Raw genomic sequence first — 25651 nt, forward strand, 5'->3', positions numbered from 1 at the left:
GGGGGCTTTTGGACCCCTAATGTCTCCTTTTAAAGGCTACCTGTCACCTGCCCAGTGTTTATTAACCCCTTGTGATAGCAATTAAGTAAAGAAAATGTAAAAAAGTGTTAAAAAAACTTTATAGTGAAATATATAAATTAAAAAAAAAATTGCTGTAACCCCTGTTTCCCCGCATACCAGCGCAAACGCAAGCCCAGGGTGCATACACACGTATGTGAACTGTGCCATCACAACGCCAACCAGAACAATTCTAGTACAAGAGCACCTAGTTAACTGTAAACTGTTGAGCTGTAAAGGCTTTTAAAGTATCGCCTATGGTGAGCACCATAGTTTTTTGCAATATTATGGGCGCATGCAATTTTAAGACGCTGATGCAACCTCATCTTTTGTACTTTAACCAAAAATTTTGTGTGTTTGCAGTGCAATACAATTGGGTTTTCCTGTTTTTTTTTTTTTTTTCTTCTCAGTTTCGGACATAAGTGGACATAAGTGGAGATAAATTGGAACTCCTGTCACTTTTTATTGCTGTCTGTGCCCCCGTTAAGGAGATTGTCTCCTATTTATCATTGAAAGGGAAAGTAAAAAAATCCCAACATTTTGCGTTGTTCCCAGAAAAGTAATAGAGGGAAAATTGTCCCAATGGGGACACTAGTTCTGGTGACCTCAGGGTCCCCAAGGAATTCCCTTAATTTGCAGGGATTTCCTCCCTCTTCCTGTTTGGCTATGGGACAGGAATAGTATCGTTGGTGGGGGGACGTCTTCGCTGATTTCCGGACCTGCGGACTTACCTAAGGCGCTTTTCCACTGCATGGAACCGAACGGTTTGGCTCGCTTTTGTGCTTTTCCACTGCTGGTACCGCATGGTATGGTGTAGGAACGGTTCGGTACGGTACGGCGGCGCTTTTCCACTGCATGGAACCGAACGGTACGGCTCTCAAAAACAGTACCACCTTGATTGTGGTTCCAAGAGGTACCATACCCAGTACCATATCCCACAATCCTTTGCATGCAGTCACTACTAGCCACTGATTGGTCAGAGAATCCCACCCACCCCATTGTTATCCCACCCACTTAACTTTAGTACTACTTTAGTGGAAAAGCAAACCGTACCGAACCGTTCCAACACCGTACCATGCGGTACCAGCAGTGGAAAAGCAAACCGGACCAAGCAGGGCCGAGTAGAGCCGAGCCGGTACTTGCAGTGGAAAAGTGCCACTAGTGAAAGACAAGTGGGTCCACAAGTCATTTGGTCAGGCTACAAGATCGAAGTTCGCTGTTGTCCCCCGGCATAGTTTTTTCCTTCCAACTTGCATCTGTCGCCAGACCGCTTACAGGATCTATTTGCGGTGGTACAAGACCTGTTCCTTAAAGGGGTGATTGTCCCAGTTTCAATTTCGGAACGTTTTCAGAGTTTTTACTACAACCTGTTCACAGTCCCCAGAAAGGAAGGCAAAGTATGTCCAATCTTGGACCTCAAGGCGCTAAACTGCTTTGTGCGGGTACAGAAGTTCAGAATGAAGTCCATTTGAACGGTAATGGACTTGAGTCAACGGTTTTCGTCGCCTCAGGTCTTCACAAAAGCGTTGGCCCTAGTGCTAGCCTTGCTAAGCCAACAGGAGATCGTGGTACTGGGCTACTCGGACAATATCCTTCCGCGAGCGGAGTCTCCTTCTGCTCTGGTCAACAACCTGGAGATCCCAATACAGACTCTGGGAGTTTGGCTGGTTTCTGAATTTTCAGAAGTCTTCTCTGGTTCCGTCCATAAAGCTGGACTATCTGGGCCTGACTCTGGACTCTGCCTTACCAAGAGTTCTCCTTCCTCTGGACAAACTCCAGACATATCAGTCTGTTCGTCTCCTGCTGTCCAACAGATGGTCGTCCCTCCGGACTTGCATGCCAGTACTGGGCCTGATGGTGTCTACCTTTCGAGGCGGTTCAGTTTGCCCCGTTCCATACGAGGTCCCTTGCAAGGGAGATTCTGACCAAATGGGACAAGGCTCCATATCAGATCCGGGTCAGAGAATGAGGGAGTCCTTGATAATGGTGGCTTCGTTCTCCGGTGCTTCAGCTGGGAAAATCCTTCCTACCCTTGTATTGGACAGTGGTCACCATGGATGCCAACCTGTCCAGCCGGGGAGCTGTCCTTGGCAAGCATTCTGCTCAGGGGATCTGGACGCTGGGAGATTCTAACTGCCGATCGATGTCTTGGAACTCCGAGCGATCCGACTTTTTGGATCATTGGACAGATCATCTTCAGGGATGTCCAGTGCGCATTCAATCGGACAAGGTCATGGCCGTGGGTTATGTCAATCAAGGGGGCACAAGAAGTGTCCTGGCGGCTCCGAGGGTAGCAGGCATGCTAAGGTGGGCTGAACGGTTTGTTCCAGCCCCCTCCGCCGTACACATTCTTGGGGGTGGAAAATTGGCAGGTGGATTATCTGTCGGCAGGTGTTGGACCACGGGGAGTGGTCCCTTCATCTGGAGGTGTTTCATCAGCTGTGTCTCAGATGGGGCACCCCCAAGGTGGATCTGTTGGCGTCTCAGCTCAACAAAGATGCAGAGGTTTGAGGCTTGGTCAATGGATCCTCTGGCGAATGCCACAGAAGCTCTGGTGGCCCGGTGGGGCCAGTCCTATTGGCTGATTTTATGCTTTCCCTCTCAAGCTTTTGAACAGACTTCTACGCTGGATCGAGGCAGAAGGGATTCCGGGCATCTTAGTGGCGCCAGGCTTGGTACACCGATTTTGGTGCGGCTGGTCGCAGACGTTCCTTGAAAGCTTCCTCTCAGGGAGGTTCTTCTGTCCTGAGGACCGATCTTCTGCTTTAGTCGCTGGCTTTGATGGCTTGGCTGTTGAACGCCAGATGCTGAAGGATAGGGGTTGGGTTGGTGATTCCTACCCTGTTGCAAGCTAGGAAATACACTTCTAGGAAGATCTACCATCGTACTTGGAAGACGTACATTGCGTGGTGCGAGTCTCTTGGGGTTCCTTTTCGGTGGCTCCAATCTTAACCTTCCTTCAACGGTGGGGAGTTGAACAGAAATTGGCCTTGAAGTACCATCAAGGACTAGGTGTCAGCTTTGGCAGTCTTCTTCCAATGACCTTTGCCCACAAACTCCCTGGTGTGTACCTTTCTTCAGGGTGTTTGACATTTGGTTCCTCCAGTGCGGGCTCAGAAGCCTCCTTTTTAAAATCTGGAAATTCTCCTGCTTATTTGTCTCAGAAGGTGGCCCCTTTAGTGGCTATCACTTCTGCGTGCAGGGTGTTGGAACTGGCGGGGTTCTCCTGTTCACCTTACCTGGTGATTCAAAGATGAGGTGGTTCTTTTCCTCCCCCCGTCCGTCGTTCCTTCCAAAGGTTGTCTCTGATTTTCATTTGAATGAAGACATTGTGTTGCCTTCCCTGTGTCCCAGGCCTAAACATCCAAAGGAAATTGCCTTGCATGCTTTGGCTGTGGTCCGGGCAATTAGGATGTACCTGGCAGCTATGGAGTCTTTCAGGAAGTGAGACTTTTGATTTGTGCTCACGGATGGACCTCAAAGGGTTGCTAGCTTTCTCTGCAACCCATTTTCAAATGGATCAGACAGACGGTGGTTCAGGCCTATTCCATCAGGGGTCAGGTTCCTCCTTTCCCTGTCAAGGTGCACTCTGCTAGGACACTTAGTGCCAGACATGGGAGTAAGTCATACATGTGCAAGTCACAAGTCTTAACCTTCAAGTCTCAAGCAAGTCCCAAGTTACTGTGGCGAAAAGCAAGCAAGTCAAGTCGTCATTTTGGTCAAGTCACAAATCAAGTCAAAATATTGATCTACCCCAATTTTCACCTTTTTTAATTCAGTTAAGTCAGTGGTCAGCAAAGGTTTTGTTTTATTTTCAACATTAACAAAACTGCTTAGTGCTTTTTTCTTGGCATATTAAAGAAACACGTTGAATGCCCAAACAGCTCAAAATCCTTCTTCTGGTCATGTTTCAACACCACAGTCACTAAAAACATGTTAAGTATTTCCATTGTTAAACAGCCAGTGTCCTAAAAATCAGAACACACTGAGGTGTTTAGTGACTGTGGTGTCAGAAACATAACGGGCACATTCATTTTGCTTTAACACATCTTGAGAAAATGCAAATATTAACTTAAAGTAGTCATTTCGAGTCATATGTCTCAAGTCAAAGTCAAGTCTCAAGTCATGAGTACCAAGTCAGTCAAGTCGAGTCTTTTTTATTAATTTTAGTCAAGCAAGTCTTGAGTCATCAAACTGGTGACTTAAGTCAAGTCATGTGACTCAAGTCCCCCACCTCTGCTTAGTGCCTCCTGGGCCTTCTGTCATCAGGCGACAGTGATGCAGGTTTGCAAGGCGGCCACCTGGTTGTCGGTGAATACTTTTTTTTACAAAGTTTTATAAAGTGGATGCGTTGGCATCTGCAGATACTTCCTTTGGCCGCAAGGTTTTACAGGCTGATGTTTAGGAGTACCTGGTCCTCTTTGAGGATGTATGTTTTTTTTCAGACTCTGGTTGTTTGGTTGAGCCCCTGTTGGCTAGTGTTTAGTCTTGGGAATTTTTTGGTTGTTCCCACCCGTCATGTTTAACACTGCTTTGGGATGTCCCAATGGTTTTGAATACCAGCTGTGTCCGTCAATGAACGAAAGAGAAAATTGAATTTTTGACTTACTGTAAAAATCAATTTCTTTGATGATTGACAGATACATCACCCACCCCTCTGCAGAGTTATTCTGACGCTGCTTGTTGCAAAACTGAGTGGCTATAGCAGAGAGGGAGTATACCCCCTGGGACTGCCCATGGGTGTAGCCAGATTTTTTTTTTCTGCCTAGTGTCCTACTCCTGTAGGGGGCAGTGTAACCCAATGGTTATGAATACCAGGAGCTGTGTCTGTCAATGAACATCAAAGAAATGGATTTTACAGTAAGTCAAAAATCTTTTTTTTTTTTTTTTCTTAAATGGTACATTTTTTTTCTTTTTGTTTTCAATTTTCTATTGTAAATTGAGTTTGAGAGTTGGTATTCGTATTCTTTTATGTATATTTCACACATCTCCCCTTTTTGGAATTGGGGTTGTAGTAAAAGCACTGAAATACATCTAACCAGGATCAGGTCCCTTCTGGTCCAGTTGGCCAACTTTTGCTTGAGCAGCTAATGACTGCCTCCATCTCTCAGCTGCCACAGAAGTGGTAGTAAAGAATCTGGCCACCTGTGACCAGGTGGACTTGATTCAGGTAAAAGTTTAGGCCTCATGCACACGAGCTGCAAAGCCAGTTCTGACGCCAGGAAAAAGCAGCTGTAAAAACGTGTTTAGAATCCATTTTTTATTGCCGTTTAATGCATGTTTTAGCCACGTTTAGCAGTGTTTTAGCAGCCTTTCTCTGCCCTCTTCATTTTTCCAACCTTAAATCCAGCTACTACAGCTTAAAAATGTCTGACGTGGCCCAATGCTGTATGCAGCCTTTAGCAGCCTTGAGCAGCGTCAGGCATTTTTACAGCTTAAAGCTGCTGCTCCAGGACGCGCTGGCCCTTTTTTTTTTTTTTTTTATACAGCTTAAAAATGCCAATGCCACTTAAAAGCCATGTGTGCAAGAAGCCGTAGAATAACATGAAGAGGCGTTTTTAGGTTGCCAAAAAAAAGACGCCTGACACTCCTAAAAGCAGCTGGAAAAACACCCTGTATGCCCGAGACCTTAAGATTTAAGCTCTTCATTGCTTTACCTGATAAGCAGCAAGGGGAGATAATGGCCCAATTTTTTTTAAATTTAGATCTCAAGTGTAAGAACAATTTTTTTTGATGGTGCAGGATTAGAACATGTCCCAGTTTTTTTTTTTTTTTTAATTGCGTTCTGCGCCCCCTCTAGGGAGGTTCATCCTCTGTGCTGGTGACTTATCACTGAAAGTGAGAAGAAATCCCAAATTTTGGGTTGTCCCCAGAACAATAATGGAGGGGAAATCATCCAGTGAGGACACTGCTTCTGGTTACAAGGGATTCCCTTGCTTACTTTTTGAACATGGGACACTAATGGCAAAAAAACTGAGTAATGAAGCGTTAGAACTCCTATCTCCTCCCTGGTACTTTGAATTATGTGGGGCTCAGTGCTCTCTTTATATTCTGATTAAACCATGATAATCCAAATTGAAAAAGTCCAAATATGTGAGCCTATGTTGCTCCTTTTTACAATTACTAGCAGTTTATTAATCCGGTACAAATAATATGCCACTTAATAGAATAAAATTATTTGTAGAAATGTGAAAAAACAATAGGGAAACAATTGCTTGCTAAAGGCATCCTTCATTCAAATAAAGCCACCTAAATTGCAAGCAGCAGTCTGTAAATCCAATACAAGAATGCACATGGATTGTGTTTGGCTTTACAAGATGGGCTCCATTCGTCTTTCCCGGGCTAGGGTGAGACCGGTTTTGTCAATGGGAGCCTCAGTGACTGGAAGAGGGAGGTCCGACTCCTAACAAAGCCATGAATGCTTGCTGCAATCCTTGCCAAAGATTGATGTTTCAATTGAAACTAGTCAGAAGTGAGGCTCAGTGTTATGTCAACATCGGGGCAGTCTTTTTTTTTTTTTTTTTGTAAACTTTTTTTTTCCTCCAACACCACACCCCTGTCAGAGGCTACTGGATGGGGCTCAGACAGCTATTTAGGAGCACCTTTTTCATGCTGGTATCTCTAACTAAAATGTCTGTAGAACTCCTGCTGGCTTAACTGTAAATATATAATGATCATATGCAGTATTTCATATTAAACTGGTTAAAACAAATACAATTTATTTTTTAAGCATTGATCAGAAGTAAGAATTTGTTGCAAAGAACCACTTTTAAATTGTGTATCATATCTTGTGTTTTTCAGCTTTCCATCTGGATAAAAGAAATTCTCCTCCCAATAGCTTGACCCCCTGTTTAAAAATACGCAATATGTTTGATCCAGTCATGTAAGTATATTGGCTCAATTTTAAAATAGAACTATAATAGAAAAGATTGTGATGTTTAAACACGCTATATACAAATGTTTTCACTGTTGAAATTCTCTGTAGTGCTCAAGTTAAATGCATATTGTTGGTCATTTTGTTGCAGGGAAATTGGTGATCATTGGCATTTGGCAATTCAAGAAGCAATTTTGGAAAAATGTAGCGATAATGAAGGGATAGTTCACATTGCGGTAGATAAAAACTCCAGAGAGGTAACTCTGTTTTTACCTTTTTTATAAACGCACTTCTCTTATACTCTTCTCAACAAGCATTGATGTTTTTTCTTTTGTTTTTTTTTTCCAGGGATGTGTTTATGTGAAATGCTTATCCCCAGACTATGCAGGAAAAGCTTTCAAGGCACTACATGGATCCTGGTTTGATGGTAAGCAGCTCAATTATTTTAAAAGCTACATGTGTGGATCTGTTAGAGGTCCCCTGCAGCCCCTGACTTGAACCCAATCTTACCCAACTTGTAGAACTGGTGTGGGCCTGTTAACCTAAATTAACAGGGTTGCATTGCAATAAAGCTGTGATCTGAGGGCTTAAAGCAGAACTAAACATCCCCCGTCCTCCAATCCACGCTGTCATTGGCTACAGTGGGATTTTGTCACCTGGCCCTGTCTAACGATTTATGACCTGCTGATCAGCTGTAGCCAATCACCATAAACGGGGCTCCATGCACAGATCAGTGATCTGGCTATTTCAGGGAGAAAAAGCAGCCAGATCTGTGAATAAAAGCAGTACGTATTACATGCATTGTGCATGGTAGGCACTCCGTTAACCCCTTGGTTGCCCCTAAATGTTAGCTCCTTCCCAGCCATTATCATTAATTCACTGTACAGTATATCTGATCGCCGTTAGTGTTCCTATTGGTGACAGTATACCTCCCAGTGAGGGTCTGTTAGCACCAGATTACCCACCACACTATCAGTCCCGCTATAAGTCTCTGATCATCGCCATTACCAGTATTGTCACATCTGAATAAATTATAGTTTATGTATACCATCGTTTGCAGGCGCTATAACTTTCACACAAACTATACATGTTTTGGGATATTTTTTAAACCAGACATGTATCGGAATACTTTTTTCCCTAAATTTATGAAGAAAACTGAATTTTTGTAAAATCTTACCGTAAAATTCCTTTCTCTGAGTCCTCCGACAGTCGCCGCCCATTCACACAGTCTTCACTTATGGGGTATTGACTTCATCTCCACAGGAGTTTCTAGGCATAAGACTTGTAAAAGAACAATAAATCTACATAGTCACACCCATGGGGGCTGTCCTACTAGTCCAATACCCCCCCAGCAATAGCCAACCCAATTCAGTTTGGTCGCAAGCAGTGAAAGTGTATAACAAAGACCCCAAAAAGAGGGGCGGGGGCGGCGACTGTTGGAGGACTCAGAGAAAGGAATTTTACGGTAAGATTTTACAAAAATTCCGTTTTCTCTTGCGTCCTCCGACAGTCGCCGCCCATTCACACAGTCTTCACTTATGGGGATGTCCCAAAGCAGTGTAGACATGAGGGGTGGGCAACGCAACAGCCAGAAAGGCAACGTAGTACCCACGTCAGAGAAAGGAACCTTACATGTACAAGAAGGTAACTTTCTGGGTAACAAAAAACAAAGGCTCAACATGAGCAACAACCCAGGCAAACAAATAACCAAAGGGGAAAAAACCCCAACAGCCAGGAACTCGGATAAAACCAGGGTGTCCTAAGGAACTGCCGCACAGAGCACTTTGCGGCCAAAAGAGGCATCAGCTGATGCCAGAACATCAATTTTGTAGAATTTTGAGAAAGTGTGCACGGATGACCAAGTCACAGCCTTGCACACCTGGGCCACCGTGGTCTGATGCCGATAGGCCCAGGACGTACTCATCGACCTTGTAGAGTGCGCCTTGACAGGGAAGGGAGGAACCCATTCCCGCAACGAATAGGCCTGTATAATGGTCTGTCTGATCCATTTCCATTTGGCATGGCAATGGTTGCTGCAGACGCAGCCATACCCTTCCGAGGTCCCTCAGGAAGGACAAATGGAGAATCCGATTTCCGAAAGGATTGAGTCGACGACAGGTAGACCCTGATCGCCCGGACAACATCCAAGGCATGTAAAGCAACCTCCTTTGGATGCTTGGGATTTGCGCAAAGTGAAGGCAAAACAATGTCCTAATTTAGGTGAAATTCCGAAGCCACCTTCGGCAAGAAGGACTGATTAGGTCGCAAGACCACCTTATCCCTATGAACCACCAGGTAAGGTGAGCGGTAAGACAAGGCCGCCAACTCCGACACCCTGCGAGCAGAGGTGATCGCCACCAAGAAAGCCACCTTTTTTGATAGCATAGGCAACAAGATTTCCCTGATGTTTTCAAACGGGGAACTCTGTAACACGGACAGAACCCCATGGAGGCAAAGGCTCCTAACTAGGAGGGGCCAAGTGCCGCACACCTTGAATAAAGGTGCGAATTAAGGAATGAGATGCCACAGGGCGCTGGAAAAGAGCCAGGGCAGAGACCTGACTGTTAATCGTGGCCAGCGCAAGGCGCTGGTCCACCCCAGTTTGGAGGAAAGCTAACACTCTCGACACCGAGTAAGAACGAGGAGAGAAACCCCTGGACTCACACCAGGCAAAATAAGCCTTCCAAGTACGGTAATAAATCTTACCAGAAGAGGCTTTTCTAGCCTTGATCAAAGTAGGAATAACCTCTGAGGAGAGACCCCTGTCTCTCAGGACCTGGCTTTCAACAGCCATGCCGTTAAAGCCAGCGACTGTAAAGCAGGATGGAAGATCGGTCCCTTGGACAGCAGATCTTCGTGCATTGGCAGCCGCCACGGAGTCTCTACGGCCAGGTGAACAATGTCCGCGTACCAAGATTGGTGAGGCCAGTCTGGTGCCACCAGAATCACCAGTGATGGTTCCGAGGCCAACCTGCGAAGGAACACCTGGACAACAACTGAAGCAGAGGAAAGGCATATATCAGACGATACTGACGCCAGGGCACCACCAGCTCATCCGAGGCATCTGCCAGAGGATCACACGTTCTTGCCACAAACCTTTCCACCTTGTGGTCCAGCCGAGACGCGAACAGATCCACATCCGGGGATCCCCACTTAGCACACAGCATTTGAAACACCTCGGGGTGTAGGGACCATTCCCCCTGGTCCAAGGTCTGGCGGCTCAGATAGTCGGCCTACCAGTTCTCCACACCCGGAAAGTGAACTGCCGACAACGCCGGGACATGAGTCTCGGCCCAAGACAGAATACCGGTTACCTCCTGGGCCACCCGGGCACTCCTGGTGCCCCTTTGGTGGTTGATGTAAGTCACCGCAGTGGCATTGTCCGTCTGCACCTGCACAGGACGGCCCTCGAGGCGTTCCGACCAATGGAGCAGGCACAGCCTGATTGCTCTCAATTTCAAAATGTTTATCGGAAGGGAGGATTCCTCCTTCAACCAGGTGCCCTGGGCAGACAGGTTGCCCAGGACGCCACCCCAGCCCGACAGGCTGGCATCCGTGGTCACTACCGTCCACAGAATTGGCCGGAAGGATTTTCCGTCCAACACCGCCGGGGACTGAAGCCACCACAAGAGATCCATTCTGGTCTGGGGACTGAGACACCCTCAGGTCCAAGGACTGGGGCAGTCTGTCCCACCTGGCGAGGATCTCCGCCTGGAGAGATCTCGTGTGAAATTGGGCAAATGGTATCGCCTCGAAGGCTGAGACCATCAACCCCAGGGACCGCATACAGGTCCTGAGTGCCGAGGAGTCGTTGTCCCTGAGAGACCTGACCTCGTTCTGCAGAGTCCGGAACTTGTCCTCCGGCAAGAACACCTTTGCTTGAGCAGAGTCCAGAACCATTCCCAGATACTGGAGACGAACCGAAGGCGACAAGGTCGACTTCTGAACGTTGATCGTCCAACCGAACTCCTGAAGCGTCTGGACCGTAGTGGACAGATCGCGCAGCAGGTCCTGACTGGCACTCGATCTTAACAGGAGATCATCCAGGTATCCCAAGACCGCGATGCCCTGTGCCCACAACAGGCCCAGAACAGGCGCCCAGACTTTGGTAAAGACCCTTGGAGCCGAAGCGAGCCCGGAAGGCAACGCCACAAACTGGTAACGATCCTCCGCGATAGCGAATCGGAGGTACCTTTGATGACCCTCGAAAATGGGGATGTGCAGATACGCATCCTTCAGGTCTATGGAAGCCAGGAACTCTTCCAGATTCAGGGAGGACACCACTGAACGGAGTGATTCCATGCTGAAATTTTGAACGCGCACGAAGCGGTTCAGTGCTTTTAAGTCCAGAATCGGACGCACTTTGCCCTCCTTTCTGGGCACAGTGAACAGATTCGAATAGAAACCCCGAAACCTGTCCCGATGAGGCAGCGGGACAATCACCCCCTGAGCGAGAAGATCCTGCACCGCCTGATGCAGATCCTGTAACCGCCCTGGGGTCAAATGAAGATTTGAGGGAAAGAATCTGTTTGCCGGCCTTGAAAGAAATTCGATCTTGTACCCTGACCGAATGATATCCTGAACCCACCTGTCCGGGATTCGGAGCAGCCAAGGTTGTAGGAAACCACGCAAACGGCGCCCCTTCAGGCAGAGGCGGACTGAGCCGCCGCACCGGCCTGGCCGGATTTTTGTTTGCCAAACCAGGGCTTTTTCTGATTACCTTGGCCCTTGAAGGGTTTCCCCTTGTCCTGCGCCCTGAAGGCACGAAAGGACCCTTGAGTAGGTTTAAAGGATGGGCCCCGCTTACTGCGGAAAAACTTGCCCTTGGGATTCTGGGGGAGCAGAGTGCTCTTACCCCCAGTGACACCCTTAACCAATTCGTCCAAGGATTCCCCAAAAAGGCGAGATCCCGCATAGGGGATGTCAGCCACCGTCTTCCTGGACTTCTGGTCAGCCGACCAGCACTTCAACCAGATTAATCGACGGTTAACCACAGCGACACTGGACAGGCATATTGCCAATGGGGCCTCATTCAGAGCCGCACCGCACAAATACATGACCCCACGATGAATCTGCTCCACCATAGCCACAGTAGTGGCAGGGGCAGAGTCAGCCACGAGAGTGCTTTTGAGCACCGTGGTCCAATCCTCCACAGCCTGAGCCACCATCACAGAGGCAAAAATCGGTTTGAGCATGGAACCCGCCACCTTATAGGCATGACGGGCAAGAGACTCCAGTCACCTATCAGTAGGATCCCGAAACACCTGGGAGTCCTCAGTGGGCAACAGGGTAGACTTGTTCAACCTTTCCACCGTGTGATCCACTTGAGGCACACACCAGCGCGCAGCCGTAGTAGCCGCAAAAGGGTAGAGAAGTTGAAACTTCTTAGGCACCACGAATGTGTGCTTCAAATTACGCCATAGCTCAGACACCTTATGGTGAAATTCCGCGGGGCAAGGAAAAACCTGTACCGTCTTGCGGGTCCTGTGTGTTCCAAAAGAGGACACCATGCCCGGAGGAGTGGGCTCATCCTCCAAATGTAGTTTCCTTCACTGCTAGGATCAACTCCTCCATAGCTGCGCATTCCTCGGGTGACCCAGGGGGGAGGGGGAGTCATCCGCCCCTGCGACCTCCGCCTCCCCCTCAGACTCTTGCGGGTCCTGAGAAGAGCGAGACCATGAAAGAGCCACGCTACCTATAGCAACCATGTCACATTCGGAATCAGAAGAAAAGGAAATCCTAGGCCTTTTCCTAGCAGCACGTTCAGACATCAGCACATCCATTTTTGACACCAAAGTTGCCACAATAGCAGCCAAATCAGTCTGGTTAGAGGATGCAGATGACTCTGAATCCCCCACCAAGGCTGGCGGGAATTTGCTGTCCTTATGATTCCATAGCAGAAAAGTTTTTTTTTTTCTTTTTTTTTTTCTTAACCTGGCCCTTTAAGTGCGCTGCGGAACCCTCCCCAGCACACCGCTATAAGACTGTGATATACAGAACCCCACAGGGACAGAACTGACCAGGAAAAGCACACAAGGCAAGGCCGGAAAAAGAACAGCCGGACAGAACCCCACAAAGTGTTACCAGCTCCTTCGGACTCTCCTGTGAGAAAGGAGGAAGTGATGTCACCGCTGGAGGCTGAGCCAGGCTGTAGGCCAAGGGAAAATGGATGCCTATGTAAACTAATGGGAGGCTTCGGCAAGATGGCCGCCGACATGTACTCGGAACGATCGCATTGCCACACACAAGATGGAGCAAAAATACACTACATAGCATGCTGCAAGAGCGCCCACAGCGAAGCCAGACATGCTGCCCACATTAAAAACGGCGGAACGGCGGTGTGTTACCACGCAGCGGTCGCCGCAAATGTCTGCATCCTCAAGCACCCTAAGTGACATGTAGGATATGGACCCCCAAACACCCCACACAGCGCAGCCGTGCGAGAAGCGCCCCCGCAGGGACCGGAACAGGGAGCCCAAAAACGCACAGACACAGGGGACACCACAGACACACATGGACTGCCGACCTTAAACTGAGGCCCCACATAGTGTACTTACCTGTACCGATGGCGTGGGGTGCCTTAGATGGCAGGGGAGTGCCGCCAGCCAAAAACGCAGGACACTATGAATGCACGGACGAACCTATGCTGTGTCCAGTGAGGTAGCCACCTCACATGGCTGCATCCCTGAGGGACAGGGATGGGTCGTGTGAGGCCAGGGCGAACACATAGCCCGCGAAACGCTCGATGGCGGGCTGGGACCCTCTGTCCTGGAGAACCAGGACGGTCAGTCCGATTCCCAGCTCCGCAACGCAGTCTTCATCCGAAGATCCAACTAAACTAGCGCTGACAAAAGAAACAGTTAGCAATGTAAAGAAAAATTACATTTCCAGAAAATAAATCATAATGAAAAAGAGGAAGGCTGAGACTGTAGGGCCCAGCACAGGGAAGCCTATCCACTCCTAAGCTAGGCAGAAGACAAACTGAATTGGGTTGGCTATTGGAGGGGGGTATTTGACTAGTAGGACAGCCCTCATGGGTGTGACTATGTAGATTTATTGTTCTTTTACAAGTCTTATGCCTAGAAACTCCTGTGGAGGTGAAGTCAATACCCCATAAGTGAAGACTATGTGAATGGGTGGCGACTGTCGGAGGACGTAAGAGAAATTAATTTTCTCTATTCACTGACAGACGCAGCTCCATATTCTTCGTAACCAGTGGGTTATGCTGCCCCCTACAGGAGTAGGACACTAGGCAGAAAAAACTTTACGATGCATATGGGACAGTCCCTGTAGGCATACACCCACACACTCTCCTATAGCCTTCAGTTAGTTTCTGTTACGGAACAGGGCACCCCTGAGCAGGTACCTCCGTTGACGGATGCTCCTAGTGCTTCCCGAGGGCTCCAAGCACTCCACCAGACACCGTAAGCACTTCAGACTCCACGAACCGCCGCAGCTTGGTTAGGGTCTTGGCATCTCCTACCCACCCTGGACCAACGACAAGGCCCCAGGTTCCTGTGAGTGAACCTCTCTTTCCCCAGAGAGTGCAGCACGAACAAGCTCTACACAAGCTCTTACAAGAGCTTAGTGATTCTCTAAGGAAGTATGGAAGACCATAGCAATGCCTGCAGCAGATTCCCCCAATAACGAGACAAAGCTCCGAGATGAGGGTAAAACAGGAACAACATTTATTGGAAGAACAGAGCACACTTTTATACAGAAATTGGAACATCCCTCCCCCAACAACCGCCTTCCCATTGGTCAATTGCAAAGCACTTGCAGTTCTCACCAAGGTCCTCTCCAGTATATGCAAATGAGGGCTTGAAAATTAGTCAACAGGGATTGGTCAGATAGCTTTGACCAATGCAAGGAGACAGAAGCCCCAGGGGGCAATCAATGCACACAACAGTCAGACACAGAACAATGGTTCCCTAACGAGCCCTCAATACATATTACTCTGAGTGTCAATAGACCGCCCGTCTCCTCAGAACTTCCTGTAATGCCCATATTAGGAGTTGGCTTCCTGTTCCTTACAGTTTACAGGAATACGTTTTAGCTTCCAGGAGAGGCAAGGCTCCATTAGCCACATGTTTAAAGAAACACAAAAAGACACAAAAATGCATAACTCCCAGTCTACTGAACAGAACCCCTACATTCAACCCATCCCCAGATAGCCTGGATCTGAGCGCTCAACATATCCAAACAGCGCTCAGATACCACAAACACAGTCAAATTGCCATGGGGTTTACGTTTAGCCTGGGCTGATGAGAGGGTCCATAGTCCCATTGCAGGAGGCGAGCAACCAGGCTTCTCCAACGCCCAGTGGCGAGATTGGTCTCGTCACAGTTTCTGCCCAGTTTAGGAGTAGGACCTAGTTCCCGGCTGGGAATTCAGTCTTAGCGTGTTTTATTTTTAAAGGGAAACTTGCTTAAAAGTTCATTTAGGGAATTACATTATTTTCTGCGTTTTTCCCACCCCTCATGCAAATACTGCAGACGCAGCTACATATTCTTCATGACCATTGGGACGTCCCAATGGTCATGAAGAATATGGAGCTGCGTCAATGAATGATGGAGAGAACTGGATTTTTGACTTGTAGTAAAATCCTTTTCTCTGAAGTTCATTGACAGACGCAGCACCCACCCCTCTAATTTGGTTAGAAACACTGCTTCAAAACTGAAGGCTTTAGGCATGGTAAAGTTTTTTCCTGCCTAGTGCCCTACTCCTGTAGGGAGCAGCATAGCCCAATGATCATGAAGAATATGGAGCTGCATCTTGTCAATTAACTTCAGAAAGGATTTTACGGTAAGTCAAAAATCCGTTGTTTTTTTTTTTTTCCCCTTCTTTGAATACTTTCACAATCATAATTTTCACTGAAAATTATGTAAATTAAATTTGCATACAGTGTGTTGCATGACCACGCTCTGGTCATGAGGGGCGATAAAAACCTGGAGGTCAAGTGGTTAGTGGAAGTTCGGTCAAACACTAACCATACTTAAATCTACTCTACCTTCATTATAAGGCTATTCGGTCTACCCTGTGAAGGAAAAGATCTTTATACTTATTTTGAGGGTGCTCTGGTCTGGTCACATGATTGGGTCCCAACGCTGGCTTAGTATAGAGACAGTTAATCATGGATGCTCCATTGTAAGCCTATAGGTGATGTCATTCCCCAGGTCCTGCAGCTGGTGTTGGTAATCTCTTCTCTTAAATGAAGCTGGCTGCTGGGAACATCCTGCGACAGGACTGGAGCGCCTTCAGCATACATAAATATACAGATCTTTTGGGGGTAGATAGAATAGGCTTAAAATAGAAGTAGGAGTAGATTCTAGTCAGTGTTTGAACTTCCACTTTAGTGGTTTCCCAAAACGGTTGCATTAAGGCATGTTTTGAATAACTGTAAAAAGTGTTCTTGCATGTGCAGCACCATGGCAGCTGAAGATCAGAGACCAAGATGGCAGCTCCCTTGGCTGTAAAAGATAGGTTTTAGTTCCTCTTTAATACCATTATTGCAGAGTGCGTTGCTTACATTGATGCAGAGCTCAAAGAAAGGTGTGTTTGGGTACTGATGCCCAGTCATGTGACCCTGTTCTTTGACAATCATTTGACAATCGCTTTGCTCTGTTCAGTTTTGGCCACCTTGAACACTGCTTTTTCTTGCCTTATTCAAAGAAAACCCATACTGGTAGAAATTTACTGTCTGCTTTTTGTCGTCAACCTCCTGAAACCTGCTAGTTGCTGTTCGTCCACCACTGCCATTCGTTTAGTGGCGAAACAGTTGTGGCTTGTGCTCGGACGCCATCACGTGCAGAGTCTGGCTCTGAACATCCTGAGCCTCCTACTTAAGCTGGCCCCCTGGGTACCAACAGTCTGCCTTCAATGAGTCTGTATTTCGATCTTTGTCACATGAAGTCGATCCAGATTTACAGGGATAGATGGATATAATTTTTTCCCAAACATAGATGCATTGCATACTATTCTGCACATGAAGTGGCTGTGCTGTCCTGGGAGTGAGGTTAGCTGTGGCTAGAGGGGGGGAGGGAGCGCGCTGCGGTTGCTATATTTGCTGTTATGGGAATATGTCCGGGGGTGGGCCCCTGGCTAAAGCCCCCCTTACTGGGTTTAAGTACCTGAAGGGTCCCTGGAATCCCAGGAGTTGCGCCGCCATTTTTCTAATGGTTTTTACTGCATGGGAGCTTGGCGGCCATGTTTGTGTAATTTGGCGCCATGTTTGTGTAGTTTAGCGCCATGTTTGTGTAGTTTGGCGCCATGTTTGTGTAGTTTGGCGCCATGTTTGTGTAGTTTGGCGCCATGTTTGTGTAGTTTGGCGCCATGTTTGTGTAGTTTGGCGCCATGTTTGTGTAGTTTGGCGCCATGTTTGTGTAGTTTGGCGCCATGTTTGTGTAGTTTGGCGCCATGTTTGTGTAGTTCGGCGCCATGTTTTAGTGGTTTACCATATAAATCAATGCGGCGGGGCATTTTCTTGTAGCCGAATGGAGCGATGCTCGACGGTGGGCATCTAGTGGCAGTACTTCCGTTTCCTCTTCCTTTCTGATTGGCATGCAGCAAGTAGCTTGGCGCTCTGTTCTAAGCCGGAGGTGGTGAGTTCCTGAGGCTGTACATACTCCCTCTTCTGCTATAGCAGCACCGCTTGGTGCGCTGGGACCTGTGGTACCATCGGTGCAGCGGTGGAGGGTTTACAGTGTTTTTACAGCCTTTTTCGTACAGCTATTGCTGGCGGTCCCCAGGTTACTATTGAATTCCTAGAGCACGTGTCACCACCTGACCCACTCTCAGAAGCAGCAGGACCCTCTGAGTCTCAGTGTGACCTGGCGGCCAGGACAGTGGGCCTGCAGTCCCTGGTGTCCCAAATGGATATTGCTCTTCAAAAAAGACCTAGCAAAAGGCGCCCCCCGCCTTCACCTGCATTCTCAGATTCTGAGGCTTATCTGGCCGCCGTGAACGTGAGTCACCCCACGGGGTCTGCGTTCACGCACTTGGAGTGCTGTGGCAGTAAGGATGATTCCTCTTCCACTACATCTGCGCAAGAAAAGGTGCTAGTGGAGGCACTGATTGCATCAGTGCGGGAAATTGTACAAATTGAGGACACCGCTAATGCGTTGGCTGTACCGGTGCAATTTGGTACCCGCAAACCATCCAAGGTGACTAAGGTGTTCCCCTTTCCTGCCTATTTTGGCAAGGTTGTCGCTAGTCAGTTGGGGGTGGTCATGGTTGGGATACCTAAGCGTTTCACTAGGAGGTATCCTTTTGACGGCTACAGCGCGGACCTAAATTGCCGGTAGGGCGTACATTGACGTCCTCTCGGCAACGAGCGGCCTGTGCGCTCCCTGCGGAGCACGCCCGGCCCGCTCTGTGATCGGCGAGTCCATGAGATCCCGCCCTCTTACCACGTGATCAGCTGTCAGCCAATGACAGCTGTTCATGTAAAGTAAACAGCAGCCGGCTGATAGTGTGAGGAGGAAAAACAAAAACTATCACCGGCTGCTGTCAGAGGGACATCGGTCCCGAAGAGGAAAGGATTTTGTGCCATCTGCCAGTGCCAATCAGCATAAGTCTCACCTACCAGTGCCGATCATTGCCCATCAGTGCCGCCTATTAGTGCCCTTCAGTGCCCATCAAGGCTCTTCAGTCATCACCGCACATCAATGTAGGAGAAAAATTACCTGTTTGCAAAATTTTATAGTAAACTATAAAAACTGTTTTTCGCTCTTTTTTTTTTTTTTTTGTTCAGCAAAAAAATAAAAACCCCAGTGGTGCTTAAATACCACCAGAAGAAAGCTCTATTTGTTTAAAAAAATTATTTCATTTGGGTACAGTGTTGCATGACTGCGCAAGGGGTGCCCTCACCCGCACATAGGATGGGGGGACGTCTTCGCTTCTTTCCGGACCCGTGGACCTCCTTTAAGAGAAATGGGTCCACGAGTTGGTCCAGTTACAAGATTGAGTTTCAGTCCTTGCCTCAGGCAAGGTTCTTTCATTCCAACCTGCGCCTGTCCCTGGATCGGCTACAGGGCCTTCTCGGGACAGTTCAGCATTTGCTCTTGCAAGGAGTCATTGCACAAGTTTCCGTCTAAATGTTTTCAGGGGTTTTATTCAAACCTATTTACTATTCCCAGGAAGGAGGGCAAGGTCCGTCCAATCTTGGACCTCAAGACCTGAACAGCTTTGTGAAATTCAGAATTCCTGGTTTGTCCTTACGGAGGGTTTTCGTAAGGGGCAGGCTGCATTTGATGCAACCATTTCCAGATGGATCAGGCAAACGGTGGTGCAGGCCTATTCACCCTCTTCAGGGTGTATTTTCCTGGTAGGTGATCCCGTTGTTCTGGGTTGAGCTCCTGTTGGCTAAGTTTAGCCCTTTGTTGCTGTATTTTTCCCACCCCTCATGTTGACACTGCGTTGGGACGTCCCAAGGGTCAAAGAAGATATGGAGCTGTGTCCGTCAATGGACAAAAGAGAACTGGATTTTTGTCTTGCCATAAAATCCTTTTCTCTGATGTTCATTGACGGATACAGCACCCGCCCCTCTGAGTTGGGTTATGTGTTCTTTTGATACTGCTTGTTACAAAACTGAAGTCCTTTAGCAGGAGGTGGGCATATACCCCCTGAGACTGCCCTATAGACGTCAATTCTTTTCCCCCTAGTGTCCTACTCCTAAAGAGAAGCAGCATAGCCCAAGGGTCAAAGAAGATATGGAGCTGTCTGTCAATGAACATCAGAGAAAATAATTTTACACTAAGACAAATCCAGTTTTCTCTATCATTCATTGACAGACGCAGTCTCTGATCTTCATATCAGTAGGGTTATACTGATTTTGGAGTGGACGTGGGCTCCTCCCTAGGATGGTCGGGCCCTCACAACCCCCAGTTCCCCTCTGTCCTGTCACGCTTTTCTTGTAGCCCATATGCTCTGCAGGATTCAGCGGCCATATTGGTACACCCGGTGGCCATTTTGCAGTGGATTTCTATTGAGAATCACTGGCGGCCATGTTCTGGGAGTTCTAGAGGCGTTTTTTCTGGTGGTGGAGCCCCTCCCTATACCCTAGTGCTGACACTCGGATCTTTCTCTGAGGATCTAGATCGCTGCAGACACGAGCTGTGCAGGCGTTCTGGGCCTTCCTGGTGCATCTTTGGTGAAGGGTGGAGAGTCTGGGGGGGTCTCTCTCTCCCTCTCTGCTGGGGTCTTCAGTGTGCTCTGCCTGACCTCTTGGAGGCGCTGTAGTGCGGTGGGACATTCTTGAACAGCCCTGGTGCAACATGGACCCTGCGGAACAAGTGTCCCCACCTGACCCCATCAAGGAGGCCGCAGGGCTCTCCGGATCCCTGCTGTCCATAGATGCACTTTCGGCAGTCCTGGAATCCTTTGTGTCCCGGGTGGAGGTGGCCTGTAAAAGGCGAGGTGCCAAAAAACACCCTACCCCTGCCTCATCTGATGTGTCAGATTCTAAATTTGATTCAGCTACCGCAGACGCGGGTCTCCCTGCCGGTTTACTACCTTGCTCCCTGTCTCCTCTGATAGTGAGGATTTCATCTCTACCTCCGCCAATGCGCAAGAAAAGGCGCGCACTGGTTGTATCTGTGCGTGAGACCCTGAAAATGGAGGATGCAGCTGCCACTGCGAATGAGGCACAGGTTACATTTGGCACTCACAAGCCATCCAGAGCAGCAAAGGCTTTTCCTTTTCCCGCGTATTTTGACAACATGCTCAAAAAGGAATGGGACCGCCCAAAGTGTTCCCCTGGGGTGCCCAAGCAGGTTGCTAGATGCTACCCTTTTGAGGAGTCCCTTTTAAAGAAGTGGACTGTGCCACCTACGGTCTCAAGACTGAATAAAGCTACCATGATTCCAATGGAGGATTCCCCGTCCTTTAAGGATCCGGCGGATAGAAAGGCGGAGTCTGTGGCCCACAATATGTACTCCCTGGCGGGGTCTGCACTAAGACCGGTGTTTACAGTTGCCCTTGTCTCGCAAACCTCGACTGAATGGGCTAAGTTGCTATGCCGTGACCTAAACAACTTCCCCCTGCCTTTGCAGAGCTGTTGGACCAGTTAGTGCAGGGCCTGCAATTTGCAATGCCGTGCTGGATGCTGCTCCCATTTTGGGCCGACTGTCGGTTTCGGCAGTGGTCCTCCGGCGTATACTTGGCTAAAGTGCTGGTGTGAGGATCAGACCTCAAAGAAGGCCTTGACTGATCTACCTTTTCAAGGAGATCACCTGTTTGGGGCTACCCTGGATGTGATTATCAAAGATCTCACAGGGGGTAAGATTACCTCTCTCCCACAGGCTAACAAGGGTAAGCGACGTGGGTCCCTCCTTTCAGCACATACGTTTTTTTCATCCCTCTGGGTCAGTCGGTAAGGCAAAGTCCTTCAAGAACCCCTCGGGTGGTTCCAAGCGGACCTGGTCTGGCAAACAAAAATCGAGTTTCTCCAGACCTGAGGACAAGGACCCCTTCAGCCTGAAGGTGCGCCCTCACCCGTTTTCAGGGGTGGGGGGGACGTCTTTGCTGGTTCCCGGACCTGTGGTTATCCCGGATACAAGACAAATGGGTTCACAAGGTAAAACTGTCCAGGTACAAGATCGAGCTTCTATTTGTCCCACTGGTAAGGTTCTTCTTAAACCTGTTTACAGTCCCCAGGAAGGAAGGCAAGGTGTGTCCAATCCTGTAGCTGAAGGCACTAAATTGCTTTGTGCGAGTTCAAAAATTCAAGATGGAATCTTTTCGCACGGTGGTGGCTTCCCTACATCAGGGAGACTTCCTGGCCTCCAAAGACATCGGTTACCTACCTTCACATCCCAATATGGGCAGGATATCAACGGTTTCTGCGCTTTGCCGTGGCAGAGGATCATTATCATTTTGTGGCATTACACTTTGGTCTCGCCTCTGCTCCTTGGGTCTTCACAAAGGTTTGTGCTCCGGTCCTGGCCTGAATTTGGACTCGTCCTCCGCCAGGGTGTTTCTTCCTCTGGACAAACTTAAAAAAACTCCAGACTGCGATTCAGCTATGGCTGTCCAGTAAATGGTCGTCCTTTCGGACCTATATGAGAGTTCTGGGACTGATGGTGTCGTCCTTCGAGGCGGTCCCCTTCGCTCAAGTCACATGAGAATCCTCCAGAAGGGGATCCCTCGAATGGAAGAATAATCCAAATTCCCTGGACAATCTGATCCAGCTGAGCCAGATGACCAGGGAGTCCCTGATCTGGTGGCTTTGGTACCCAATGCTCAAACAAGGGAAATCCTTCCTTCTTATATATTGGACAATTGTCACCACGGATGCCAGTCTGTCCGGGTGGGAAGGGGTTTTCGGCAGGTTTTCTGCTCAAGGAGTCTGGTCCCTGGAAGAATCCAGATTACATATATATGTACTGGATCTGAGAGCCATCAGGCTTTGCCTAGTCCATTGGACAGAGTACCTTCAGGGTTGTCCAGTGCACATTCAATCAGACAATGCCGCTGCCGTGGCTTGGGTCAATCACCAAGGGGGCACCAGAAGTGGCCGGCATCCTCCGATGTGCGGAACACTTTGTTCCAGCGCTCTCCGCTGTTTACATTTCAGGAGTGGAAAATTGGCAGGCGGATTTCCTCAGTCGACAGATCTTGGATCAAGGGGAATGTCCTCTCCATTCGGAGGTGTTCCAGCAGTTGTGCTATCGTTTGGGCACTCCAGATGTAGATCTGTTGGCGTCTCGGTTCAACAGAAAAGTGCAAAGGTTTGTGGTCTGCTCCCGGGACCCTCTGGTTGGCTATGTTATAGCCTTGGGGAAAATTGGATTTTTGTCTTACCGTAAAATCCTTTTCTCCAATGTTCATTGACAGACGCAGTACCCGCTCCTGTATTGAATTGGGTTGGTAATTTCTCTGGCACTGCTTTGATACAAAACTGACATCCTATAGCAGGGAGAGAGGGTATACCCCCTGGGACTGCCCATAGGCGTAGCCAGTACTTTTTTCTGCCTAGTGTCCTACTCCTGTAGGGGGCAGTATAACCCTACTGATATGAAGATCAGAGACTGCGTCCATCAATGAACATAAGAGAAACAAAAAAAAATCAATTTTTTTTCCAATCTTTTCTTCAATTTTGGTGAGCCTGTGCGAATTGTAACCCCAATATCCTGTTCTTAGCTGACAGGAGGGGCACCCGTTGTGTGGTCTTCTGCTTCTGTAGCCCATCTGCTTCAAGGTTCAATGTGTTGTGTGTTCAAAGCTTGTATTCTGCATACCTTAGTTGTAATGAGTGGCTATTTAAATTACTGTTGCAATCCGAATCTGGTGCGGACCACAAAAGGGTCCTGCACGACTTTGTTCCGAATGCAATGCAAATTCAGCCATACAATCTGTATGGCTAAATTCTCATCACAGACCTCGCATGTGATTTGCGTGGCAGTGCGGTTCGAATCACATGCGATGTCTGACATCGCTTGAAGTGTGAACTGGCACTGAATGCTCTTCACGGCATCATTGACCCAGTTCCCTGTGCCAGAGTGCTTTCAGAAGACAAACCAAAGGTTGCGTCCTCGCAATCTTGTATCTCCAAGGTGGTAAATGTCTTTAATGGGTCCTGAAAATCTGCATGGACTGCATGACAGGGCCACCTGGAAGTGGGGGCGAGTACCTGTCAAAATGTGGCAGTGGAGGGGGGGGGGGGAAGCAAACAAGTGGAGCTCCCTCCACTTGTTTTGACAGGAACTTGCTCCCACTTCCGTTCAGGCCGCCTAGGCGGCTCGAGCAGAAGTTCTCTCCCCCCTCCCTACAATCTTCTGGTACACGTCAGATCCTAGAAGATTGCCCAACCACTAAGGAAGCGCAGCGCGACTCGAACCCGGCTGTGAAGCCGCAAGCTATCACAGCCGGGTGCCTACACTTGTGATGCCGGCGCTGTGGGGAGAAGAGGGAGAGAACCGAGGCTCCTGCTGGCCCCATTGCTGGATTGTGGGACTGGTGAGTGTTTTTTTTTAAAGGTCGGCAGCTCCAATTTTTGTAGCTGCTGACTTTTAATAAACACAAAACAGCTGCAACTCTGCTTTGTTTTTCTTTTGCTATTGTAATAGGTGAGGAACTGGTTAAAACCTTTTATCCTGGTGACTGTCTTCTGTATATATAATGAATTTTAGGAGCAGTCTCGGTAAGATTGGTTTCTCTAACTGGCGTATTCTGCGATTTCCTTTTGCTATGGGAGATTCCTTTCTTCCTCTTAGACAGATATGATGGGAGTGGAACAGAGTATAGACTGGTTGCTTGCCCATGAGTATTTATTTTTTTATATTTTTTTGTTTTGCTCTGTTTAAAATGTAGTTTGAGGCTTTTAGACTCTAGACACCTTGAAAAATGTGATTGTGCACTTGAAACTGCATTCAAATTCCACAAACATGAAAATCAATGACAAATGAGAGAAAAAGCCAACAGTGCTTCAGTATTTATTTATTTTTTTTTAATGTCTGCTAATCGCATGCAGGTTTATGATGTGAGCTGGAATTAAAGTGCCTGAAACTGGTAGCGTAAGGTTCCTTGTTATATGGAAGGCTGGGTGTGTGCCTACCTTGTGTCTGAGGGCCACATATTTATGTAATGACCTGTTGTAAATGAACGTCAGAGTTGACAGAATTTCTTATTCCTAGGTTTTGTTCCAGGGCAGAGACTCAAAAAGCGAATTCCAGCAATTCCCATAATTTTTCCATTAGCCCTCTTTAAAGTGATACTAAAGGCTAATTGAGTAAGCTGGACTTGCCAGTGAGGCTCAATTTTTGCAGTCTACTAGCTTCAAAATTACTTTTTCTAATACAATCTTTTTTTTTTTCCTTCCACAGGAAAGTTGGTCACTGTAAAATACCTGCGATTAGACCGATATCACCATCGATTTCCACAGGCTATTACGTGCAACACTCCTCTGAAGCCGTTAAACAAACACATGAACTCTATGTCACAGTTAAATCTTCGGACTGGCACAATAAATTCTCAGTCATTATGAAAAATCTTTTAACGCCATTGACTGTTTTATGTGCAGCAGGGGTGGGGTCCTGACTTGCATCTGTCTTCCTTTTTTGTCTTTTTTTTCCATTCCCCCTTCTATCTTCATCAGTATATCACACTTCCAGCAAAAGTTCAAGTTTGAAAAAATGAGTATGCATCCAAAGGACAATACAGGTGGACAAAAAAGTGTTAACAGTGGCGTACAATGTCTTTATAGATAAATGATTTTTTAAAAAAACAAAAACAAAAAAAAACTTTTTCAGATGTTCATACATTTGTGAACTAGATGACTGTTTTCTTACAATGAAAAGCGGATAATTTATTGAATTCCTATGGGATCCTGCACACTATTTTTGTCATATATAAATATACCCTAATATAATTGTACATTTTGAGGCTGACTTCTGCTGCTGTAGATAGTGATTTTGTTACAGCTGAAGTGCCAAGGCTATCTGGCTTTTTCATGAGGCAGGAAATGGACAATGTATACTGGTCTTTTTTGTATTTAAATGTAAGTAATGATGGTGGCGGCAAGTCTTGTGCAAATGTCTGCTTTAAAGCAGTAAATAAGCTTCCTATTTTATTCATAATGTTATTTTATATAATAAATTGGCTGCACCATCTCATTAAGGTCAAACAGCCAATTACCTTTAAAAGTATTAGAGAAAAGTTTAAATATCTTTTATAGGTTTTATATAAAATGTCTGACTTGGTTTCTTGTGAGGTCTGATACCA

The 25651-nt window shown here is 47.5% G+C and overlaps 1 protein-coding gene across 1 annotated transcript in view; it reads left to right on the forward strand.

Moving 5' to 3' along the window:
• Window positions 1-25123, forward strand: part of LEMD3 (LEM domain containing 3) — a 145603-nt gene extending 120480 nt beyond the window's left edge. The window contains exons 10-13 of the mRNA XM_082256495.1: window positions 6859-6940; window positions 7083-7188; window positions 7280-7358; window positions 24754-25123. Coding sequence (XP_082112621.1) covers window positions 6859-6940; window positions 7083-7188; window positions 7280-7358; window positions 24754-24914 — 428 coding nt within the window. The 3' untranslated portion in view covers window positions 24915-25123. The remainder of the gene's footprint in view (window positions 1-6858; window positions 6941-7082; window positions 7189-7279; window positions 7359-24753) is intronic.
• Window positions 25124-25651: the final 528 nt, after the last annotated feature.

The sequence above is a fragment of the Pelophylax lessonae genome (genome assembly GCF_965119305.1).
Source record: "Pelophylax lessonae genome assembly, chromosome: 4".
Classification (NCBI taxonomy): Eukaryota; Metazoa; Chordata; class Amphibia; order Anura; family Ranidae; genus Pelophylax; species Pelophylax lessonae.